The sequence below is a fragment of the Chrysochloris asiatica genome, unplaced genomic scaffold (assembly GCF_000296735.1).
Source record: "Chrysochloris asiatica unplaced genomic scaffold, ChrAsi1.0 scaffold00060, whole genome shotgun sequence".
Taxonomy (NCBI): domain Eukaryota; kingdom Metazoa; phylum Chordata; class Mammalia; order Afrosoricida; family Chrysochloridae; genus Chrysochloris; species Chrysochloris asiatica.
In genome coordinates, this window is record NW_006408578.1 from 17,025,811 (window position 1) to 17,036,782 (window position 10,972).

General features: G+C 45.2%; 1 protein-coding gene across 1 annotated transcript in view; it reads left to right on the top strand.

Annotated features, from left to right (window-relative positions):
- Nucleotides 1-9,111, top strand: part of LYRM4 (LYR motif containing 4) — a 215,012-nt gene extending 205,901 nt beyond the window's left edge. The window contains exon 3 of the mRNA XM_006864134.1: nucleotides 9,043-9,111. Within this exon, the coding sequence (XP_006864196.1) occupies nucleotides 9,043-9,111 (69 nt within the window). The remainder of the gene's footprint in view (nucleotides 1-9,042) is intronic.
- The last annotated feature ends 1,861 nt before the right edge of the window (nucleotides 9,112-10,972 follow it).

Here is a 10,972-nt window from a genome sequence, read left to right on the forward strand (position 1 = left end):
TCCAGCTTTCACATGCATGTGAGGTTATTGAAAATACCATGGCTAGGGTTATGTGTACCTTGGTCTTCAAGCTGACATCTTTGCTCTTCAACACTTAAGAAAGGTCTTGTGCAGCAGATTTGCCTAATGCAATACGTCGTTTGATTTCTTGACTGCTGCTTCCATGAGTGTTCGTAGTTGATCCATGAATAATGAAGTCCTTGATAACTTCAATCTTTTCTCCATTGATAAGAATGTTGTTTATTGGTCCAGTGGTGAGTAGGGATGGGCAACTTAGACATTGGCTACCTAAAATGAGGGGGCGATAAAGGCACGAAGTGACTGGCTTACAAGGTTTCAAGAGGGAGTTTAGTTTAAAAGTATGTGGGGGAAGAAAGAGTCCCCACTCAATAGTTTTCATCTCGTCTAGGTTGGTCTGGTGGTTAAAAGAGATGGGGGTAAGATTCTTATGATTCAGTAGTGAGTAATTGCTATCATGACTTATTGTGACTGTCACAATTGTAAAGGTAGAAATTCTGTAACAAAAATGGGGGAGCGGTTAATCTCACAGTCCAGAAACAAAGGACCCTAGAGCCATCAAGGGGAAGAGTACAAGCAGAATGCGGGACCTTATCCAGAGAAGCAGCAACACCAGAGATGGAGGCAGAGATGGGGACATGGAGAGGGGAAGCAGCTGGGGACTCTAAATTCATGGGAAGAGAGGGACTAAGAGATAGTGGCCAGAAGGCAGACTTGCAGAATGTGCCCTTGGAGGTGTAAATTATTATATATGCCTCAGTGGTGGTTTAAAAAAAAAAGAGCTAGAATGAATGGAGAGAAATACTGTTAACTGATGGTACATGGAGGGGATTACAATCATTGTAATGAAACAAAGTGTATGATTTGTTGAATGTAAAACTGATGATCCGCCCTGTAAACTTTCACTCAATCCACAATAGAAACTTTTAAAAAAAACAAATCTGTAAAAAAATAAGTTCAGTCTAGCAAGTGACTGACAGGGCCGACTGGGAGCTCACCAGAGGAAATTGTTGTGAAAATTACAGAATGAAAATTTTAATGTTGTTTTGTGGCATGGGCCAGGGAGTGGGGGTGCACGTAAGCATCCTGCTCTCACAGTACAGATGTAACAGGTACAAGGCTACCTAAAACACATGGTTTGACAGGAGACAGAAAGCTCTTCTAGTGTCTGAAATTCTGCTGTCAAAACTTCTGTATGTTTGTGACTAGCAATTTGTTCGATCTTCAAAAACCACTACCAAGTCTTGCTATCTTTGGGAATTGTGTTGTTGAAGCCTCTTTCTAACTCAAGCAACCCTCTGTAGGTTTTCCAGGAAGGAGTTAGTGTGTTTGAACCACTGATCCTACAGCTAGCGGTCCGGTGCTTATCCTACAAAGCCACACCAGGACTCCTTGAGTCAAGAAGTATGTTAATGGCCATTAACAACAACAACAACGTATTATAGAACAGAATATGTCATTTGCATGAAGATCTGTTGGCGACTCCAAGGAATGTTCTAGTTAGAGAAGCTTTGAGCCGTGGGAGTGGGATTCCATGTGCACCATAGTTCTGTTGAAGGGAGTCTGCTGTGTAGCACTCTCTTATCTTCTTTCTGTTAGCTTCTCTGCCGTAGGCTAAGGTGACACTTTTAATTGCATCTCAGAAGTGCTATAATAATCTTCCTATCCAAAATGTTCTTTCTTATTCTTGACTTCTTATTCATTCAAATAAACTTTACAGTCATTATATCAATTATTAAAAAATCTCATTGGGATTTTCATTACTCTTGTATTAAATATAAATTAATTTGACAAAAGATGAACTCTTTATATTGTTTATTCTTTCAGTGAACATGGTCTATCTCTCATTTCATTAAAACTCATTTTGGATTTCATCATTTTACAGTTTTCTTCCTAAACATCACTTCCTTTAATAAGGTTAAATCTAGGTCTATTATGGTTGCTTTTTTGTTTGTATTTTCATTACAGCTGTTCTAGTGACTTTTTTTTTTTTACTGTTTTCAGTGTTATTTACTCAGAACCTGTCTTCATACATGTGAAATGGAAGAACATGCCTACCCTATAAAAAATGAATCTAAAGCAAAGCAGATGGCACTTATCTGTAAATATCTGTCAACTTATAGTATAACAATAGTACCTCATAAAGTTGTTTTAAGATGAAAATATATTTTCATTAATCTAAGCCCTTAGAACTATGCATGGCGCAGAGTAAATACTCCTTAAATGTCAGCTAATACTTCTGTCATCACTATTTTTAGTAGTACTAGCATGTTTACTAAGGAACTCTGGTAGCATAGTGGTTACGAGTGAGGCTGCTAACCTCAAGGTCAGCAGTTTGAAACTACCAGCCGTTCTGTGGGAGAAAGATGAGGCTTTCTGCTCCCGTAAAGATTTACAGCCTTGGAAACCCTGTACAGGGTAGCTATGAGTCGGAACCGACTCCACGGCACGTAACCACCACCACCAGCAGCATGTTTACTAGTAACAATGCTGTCATCATCTTTATTATCTTTGCAAGGCACCTGCCTGAGACAATACTCGGCACTGTCACCCATCAGCCCAGAAATACCATATTTTACACCAGTAGTGTGTGTGTTATGCGCATTTGGGTTTTTTACCTAGCGACTCTACCTCCCACACTGTATTTTCCTGTGAACACTCTGTGTCTTATATGCGTGTGCTTGCTGTTTCTGTGGGCGCGTTGTATGCAGAAAAATACAGTAATCTCCAGATGACTCAACCAACCGCAGAGAGAGCACAACACAACAGGGACAATCCACCCCCACTTAACCAGGAAACCAGATGTCCACATCTCTCCAGTAACTCCCAGAGCCCAGGGAATCTCTTCCTCATGCCAAACTTGAACATCAGAAACACATGGGGCTTACCTCTCAGAAATGAGAAGGAATCAACTTGGAAAACTCAAATTCAAAACCACGTTGTGGTGTCTGGCATCTCTGGTGCCATCTCTGCAGTGTGAATCTAACTGTTATAAAGTCATGGGCTCTTCAGGCTTTTCGAGATTCTTGAGGTCAGAGTTTAGGGGGCAGTGTTCTTCATCTTGACTGCCCAGAGGGCTGTTTACCTAACATGAGCCCTCATGCTGTGTGGAGTACCATTCTGAACTACCCTTCCGACAGCATTATGACAGTTAGTGTATCTGGGTCCTGGGCCGTATCTGGGTGATTGGTAAATTTTCTTCATATGCAGTATCTCGTGTGATTCTCTTAGTAGGCCTGTAACAGAAGGCAGGATCCTAATCCTAGAACTGCCCCATACCCCACTGCCCCCTGGGGGTGGAACCCAGCACTTAGGACTCTACCTCAGCTTTAAATGTGTTGCACTGTGTCAGAAGAATACACAAAGGAGACCTGAAAACTGTACTGAATTGTATTTTCCTGGAGCTTACTCTTCCCTCCCCAACAGGTTCTCAGTCTAATGAGTCCCCAAGCTTGTGTTTCTGGACCACCGCCTAGTTATTCCATCTACTTGCAGTTGAGTAATCTGTGTGTTTTTCTAATGGATTCTAATGCCAATGCCAGCTCCTAAACTTAGAAAGAAAGTGCAATCAACTTTAAGGACTAATTTATGCATGTTGTCCCAGAGTCCATTTGCAATGCTGGAGGGAGTGTTAATTGTCCTTCCCAGAGTCCAGTGACCAATCCCTCCCTCTCACCTGCAGCTCAGAAACTGTGCTCTGATCATTAGCACAGCCACATTGATGCCAGGCTGGTCCCCTAATGTGTGCTGACACCTTTTATAGCTCAAATGGATGCGACCAAACTGCTACACAAACCTTTATCACCTCAACTCTGGAGCCCATGTGGAGATGAATTTTTACTATTTCTTCCCTGTGTGAATTGAGTATTTTCCTTAACTCTTCTGTAATTGCTCTGTGTTAATCCCTTCTAGTCCTGGATGGTGGCCTTAAACCCTCTGCTGGACCAAATTTAAATCATTTGATTTCACTTAGTAGTCAGTAGACAGTCCTTGTTGCAGTAAATGGTCTCACTATTGGTGTTGATTTGCCTTTATCTTTTCCATATTAACTCACCACCAAAGCACTCCATAATCATGTGTAGATCTGGGCTGTAGAGTTAGTGGGTATCATACTTCATCACCATGGGGTACAAGACACTTGTAGTATCAAGTACTTACCGCTCCTTCTGTGTGCCCAGTACTGTCCTAAACAATGCTGTGAAAGAAACAGAGTCTCTGCCAGTAACTGATATTCACATAGGGAACTGAGATGGGCACACAGTGTTTATTGTGCAGGGATAGTGTGTCACATGGATGACACTGAGAAGTGTGGCAAGTGCCCAGGTTGGGAACAGACCCTATTTTACAGAAGTGACCAGGGAGACTTCAAGCATGTGCCGAAAGTATGGATGGACTTTTGCTTGGTGGACATGAAGTGAGCTTTTAAAGTAGGGTAGGCTCTTTTTCTTTTTTTAAGTTTTTATTGTGAATTATGTGTTAGTTCACTTGGTGAACATTATCTTTACATTCACCCTATTGTATTTTGTTTCATTGCAATTATCAGAATCCCCTGCGTGCATCATCAGACAACCAAAGGGTACACCCCACACTCCTGCCCCCTGGCTGCCAGCACACAGCCCTTCTCCCTCCCTGAGTCCAGAGTCCCTAGCTGCTCCTTCTGTCCACATCATCATCTCTGCCTCCATCCCTAGTGTCACTGTCTCCCAGAACAGGGTCTCGCACTTCGCTTTTCTCCCTTGATGGTTCCAGGGAATCTCCGCTCCTGGACTGCAAAATCAGCCACTCCAAAAGTAGGGTAGGCTCTTTAGGGTAGGGTAGGCTGAGCCTTTAATATAAGGAGTCCTGGTGTGGCTCCAGTTTGAACAGCAAGGTCGGTGGTTCACACTCAGTAGCCACTCTTTGGAGTTGGACCCGACTTAACGGCACTTAACAACAACAACAACATTCAAAGCAAAGACACCAGAGTTAGAAAACTTAATATTAAAAGGATAATACTCACTTTTGTGTCCTCATAACACCATTAACCTTAATATCTGATTTCATTTATCTTCCTCTGTTATATATGGCTAAAATTTTTTATTGAATTTACCCCCTATTTCTATCAAAGTAGACAATAAATTTGAAGGCTCTTTGTTTGATTTAAAGTAGCTTCAATTTGAGATCTTTGGATTGCCCCTAGTTCTTCATTCTGTGACTTCCTTGGAGTCTTTTGTGTATAGTATTGGGATTCAGTCACCCCACCCCACAGTATACCTGCACCTCTTCCATGTCTTCCAGGTCCCCCCAAAAGTCCATCCTTTGAGGTTGTGGGCTTTGAGGAACAAATACAATCCCTGTTAACAGGGCTTTTGTGGGGCAAACAGCAGCGGGTCCACACACAGAAGAATGATGTGTTCTGACTCTAACCTACCAAAGAAAACGGCAAGGGCCTGTAGCACCCACCATGAGTTGTATACGTAGGACCAGATGTGTTTGTGCTGTTTCGTTAGGAAGGTGCTGCCGAAGTCTCAGACAGCCCCACCAAAGGCAGTGTCATGTGGACAAACAGATGAACCTTTTTGGAAAATACTTTTCCAGAGCCATCAAGAATCATGAAAATATTCATACTTGTCAACCAGTAATTCCACTGCCAGAAACCTTTTATTAGAGAGTAATTAGAGATGTGATAATACATGTGTATGTAAGAATGGCAATCCTAGCATGAAATGGAAGCATTCTAAATGTCCACCGTATGGGAATGATTTAATAAACCATGATCTATCTTTACAGTGAAATATGGCTGTTAAAAATATCCTTACAGAGAACAGTTAATGACATAATGATCATAACATGAGGCTAAGTAGAAAAGCAAGTTATGACATGCTTCCAAAGTTAGAATTACATATTTGTATACACACACGCACATATTTTAACTCTATATATGAATTAAAAGGCTAGACATAAAAATACCAAAATATTAATAGCCACGTGATGGTAGTGGTTATGTGCCGTGGAGTCGGTTCCGACTCATAGTGACCCTGTGTAGGGTTTCCAAGGCTGTAAATCTTTACGGGAGCAGAAAGCCATATTTTTCTCCTGCGGGCAGCTGGTAGTTTTGAACTGCTGACCTTGAGATTGGCAGCCCAATTCGTAACCATTACACTACCGGAGCCACAGAAACTGAAACAAATATTTATGGAGAAAAAGCAGGCTCTTCACAAAGCCCCTGTGTTGGTTTAGTAAACCTTCTTCCAGTGATATGGACGTGGTTCCACTTGTCATAGGGTCCAGCTCGCATCCTGCTTTGCATTCACCTTTGTTTCTACTCATTTGACCTCAAATTAGAATCCAGAGGGTACATTCTAATTAGTTATGATTTGGTTTGGCTGTGTGTCATAAGAAACTGAAATAACAGTAATTTTACACAAGAGAGGTTTGTAGTTTTTGTTTCCACATAATAAAAAGGGAAGGTGCAAATCAGCTGTGCAGGGCTGTGTGGGGGCTCATGGTCATCAGGAACTCAGGCACCTTCTTTCTGTACCAACTTCTCCCTCCTTAGTGTGTGGTTCCCATCATCATCTCACCTTGCTAGCTGGCTATTGGTATTCCAGCCATCAGGTTTGTATTCCAGGCAGAATGAAGGCAAAGCAGGGAAGATGTAGAGTGCATCTCAGCTGAAGCAACCCCCTTTAAGGAATTTACCCCAGAAGTCACACCCATGGTGCCTGCTTGCACCTCAGTGTCCTCCTCTAGCTACAAGGCAGGCTGGATAATGTCTTTTAACTGCACATAGCACCACCCAGCAAGGAAAAAGGAGAAAGGGATATTGGGTTGGCAAGTAGCTATCTCTGGCTCATATCTTAATAAGTATGCTATTGAATCCCTTCACACTTTCTGTGATAACTACAAGTATGTTACTGTGACATGTGGTTAATGTTTTACAGAAATCTGCATGGTTAGGGAACTGGTAAAGGAGCAGCATGTTGGAAAAAGCCCCAGTCAGAGATCAGATGTGGGGTTAAGTCCTTGCTCCACCATGCATTAGCTTCTCCAAACCATCATCCCTCTCCAAAAAATGGAAGTATTGCTTCTTATGGTATCTATATATGTTCATCTTGGCCTTACTATAGTTCTGATTCCCCTTCTGTACATCACCCAAGTAGTCTGTTTTTGTTAAGTGCCTGTCGAGTCGATTCTGACTCATAGGATGTCTGTGGAGCACCTGGTGGTTTTGAACTGCTGACCTTGTGGTTTGCAGTGCAGTGCTGATCGTACTGCGCCACAGCAGAATAGTTCTGATTCCCCGTCTGTACACCGCCGAAGTAGATATGCTCCAAATGTATGCTGTGCCGCCTCCTTAATTTAAGACAGAATAACCTCTCACAAGCTATGCAGCAGACTCTACAGCAGGCTCCCTGACTACTCACTCCAACCTTCTGTTCACCTCTGCTGTTCCTGAAAGGGGTGTTTTCTCACAGATCTCTCTCAGTCCTCCATTTTCCACACTTTAATGGCTCTTCATGCCCCTCATGAGCCTGGTATCCACTCTCTGGCCTTAACCTACTTCTCCTGTAGAGCCTCGCTCCCACCCCATGCACACTCACAATCCAGGCTGTCTCAGACAGTCCCCAAAGGTCCACACGCACCCTGTGGGCAGGCACCCACTCCAGCCCCTCCCCCTGGCTGTGCTCATTCACCTCTGGCTGCAGCTGTCTGCCTGTAACACCTGAGAGCTCTCGGAATAGCCCACCTTTCCAAGTCTCCCTCCTTTCCTCTCTCCCTGCAGGCTGTGCACCACCCTCACTGCTGGGCTCAGTCCTGAGAGCTGAGGCCTCATCATAGTACCGGTCCTGGGGGAAGAGATGCTCCCAGCTGTCTGCTGAGTGGCTGGTCCCAGCCTGGCTGTGTCCTTCTTCTACAGAGTGACTGGCCTGTTAGAAGACACTTGTGTTTCTTCTCCGGTGCCTTTCTCAGAGTCCTTTGCCATTTAGCCATAAAGCAGCTGTTGAGCACCAATATCGGCCAGATGGCGCTGAGCTCCAGGGACATGCATAGTTCTGCCCACCCCTCTCACAGGCCCAAATGCAGCCGTAGCCACAACCAGCAGACTCAGAAGGATGGAGCTGGCTGCTGATATCCCACCAAGCTGCTGCAGCACATCTGTCCCCCTCCACCTCTGCAGAACAGCTACTTGTCCAGAGTCAAATGTGTCCTTCTTACTTCAGCTCAAATTTCTCCACAATCCTCACTGACTAATTGAACCTTTATTCATCTTTTAGGCCTCTACTAAAATGCCACTTCTCAGAGAAGCCCTCCTTAGCCCCTCCTCCCAGCCTAACCAGTAACTAGTTGCCAAGGTGTTGATTATAGGCATGGTGACCCATGTGTGCCAGAGCAGACCTGTACTCCATAGAGTTTTCAGTCACTCGTTCTTTAGAAGTAGATAGCCAGGCCTTTCTTCCAAGGTGCCTCTAGATGGACTTGCATCTCCAGCTTTTTGTTTAGCAGCCAAGTCATTTTTCAGACATCCCACCACACCCAGGAACTCCTTAGACTCTAACTGAGGCAGGTAGGAAAGGCAGACACACTAGAACAGCCTTCAGCCCCGTCTTCCCCACGTGAGACAGAAGCTAAGCAGTGAGTCTTTCCCCCTACCCCAACCCCTTCTCTACCCCTGCACAGGGAGCATTCCTGCTTTATGTTCATGGAAGGACTCAGTTTGGGAGGAAAGAACGCATTTTAGGTGAGGCATGGCTGCACACATGTGGGTGGCTGTGCTCCAGCTGGAAACCAGAGGACGGTTGAAGGATCCAGGGCTCCCAAGACAGCCTGGGGAGCAAGGCTAGGAGGCTTCTCATGGTGGGGAAGTGAGGGCTCATGGTACAGGAAACAGGAAATGACCATCTGGGGAATGAACTTTACCCCAAAGGGCAGTTTCCTGAAGAGGAAGTAGGCTGGCCGTGCCAGGTTCTGAAGTTTTCAGTGTTAGAAATGCACTAAAGAGAGGCCCACAGCTGTTGACCTGTGTTGTGTCTTTGCCCCCAGGTCCACATCAGCCAGCTGTACTCCACAGACAAGCTTGTCATTGAGAACCAGGAGGAATCCCGGACCTAGGGAGCCCGGGCCAGAGCCGCCAGCCGCCGCGGACCGCGGCCAGCATCCATTCCGCTCCTGCGCAGCCCTGCGGCCTTACACACCAGCCGGAAGCAGCCGTGTGCTCTGCCCGCCTGTGGGAGCTGACAATTCCTTTGCAGCCATACTGAAGGGGGATGGCTGTGTCTGCCCGGGTCACATGTAGAGTGTGGAGCTGGGGCTCAGTCACGTGTTAGGCTAGGTGTTCTGTGTCTGCTCCCCACCCCACCCTGTTTTGTAGCTCATTTCCACTTGTATAGAGCATTTCCAGACTGTGTTTCTTGGTCCTTGACAATAAACAAAAATGTCTCCCTAAGCTTTTACTACTGGTGATTTAGTGGTACAGTTCTCACCGTCCATGCGGGACAGCCAGGTTCGGGTACTGGTCAGTGCACCTTGAGTCCAGTCAGCAGAGACGTGTGTGTAGCTGTGAGGCTGAACAGGTTTCAGTGGAGCCTCCGGACTAAGGCTGATTAGGAAGAAAGAGCTGGCGATCTACTCTAGCCGGATCCACAACTAATGATGAGGACGGTGCAGGACTTGGCAGCATCTCCTTCCATTGTGCTCTGCGTCTCCATGAGTCAGGGCCAACCACATAAACACCAGTATTACACTTGCACTGCCTGCTAATGCAGGGCACAGAGGGGTCCATTCGGGTGGTAAGTCCTCCCTTTGTGAACTGAGTCTGCAGGGAGTGAGGCAGGACTGAAGGAGCAGAGAGCCCTGACTGCGGCAGTTTCTCCCTGAGCCCAGCACACCACAAAGGGGACAGGGCCCACCTAGAAGAGGGCTGCACATCAGTAGCATCAGCCCCACTGGGGGGCGGGCTGAAAAGTTAGAATCCCAAATCCTGTCAACCAGAATGTACATTCTAACATGTCCTCAGTATAGAGTAAAATCTGCTGCCCTCACTGGCTCCCACGTCTGATCAGTCATCAAATCACCTGGAAAAGCTGAGCATTTCTCAAAAGAGAGATTTCTCAGTGCCTCCCTCACTCCCTGCAAATTCTGAATCCGTCAGAGAGTAGGGTGAGCGATGATTTATGCATAATTTTAACATGCATCCTGAGTTTTTAATGGTTAGCCAGTTTGGGGACCTTCTGCTCTGTGAATGTGTTACAAGTAATAAAGATATCATCTGTGTGCTCTTATCCCTGAGAGCACATTAGTTCAAAGCCGCTAGAAAACAAGTTTATTAAATACTTTGGTGCATTTATGAGGCGCCCAGCACAGTCAGCGTACTCTCACTTCTCAGTGGACACAGGACTGAGTGAGTATATCATCCATGCAATTAGGAGGTTCATTCCAGCATCAGCCTGTCAGCACACTGATACTCCCTGATGGTTTTCACTGCCAGGGTCACATGGGTCAAAGTGGGCAGTGCATCCATACCCATTTTCATCAATGTATTAAAAGTTTGCATTGGTCCAGGTACATTGCATAGTGTCTGGGGTCTTAAAAGCTTGCAGGTAGCCAACTAAAACACAGCAGTTAGTCTCTATTTACCTGGAACACCAGGAAGGAGGAGAGTCAGGCATAGGAGGAGGCTATGGAATGTAGTGGCTAATTTCCTCCTTTGCCAGGAGACCAGAAGTGCCCAGTTACCATAACAACATTTTGATGAAAGATTCCATAAAAGAAATTATAAAGAAGACCAGGCTTACTGGTCGGAGGAGACTGGAGGAACCCAAGACTATGGTGCTTGACCACCCTTCAGGTCTGGATTGGAACTCACTCTCATGGCCCAATTTTCAGTCAAGCATTAGATATAAGGAGGGACGATTACCCTAGTAAGGTATGCTCACCATGGAATTCAAAAACATTCAAGTTCAAAAGGGCAACA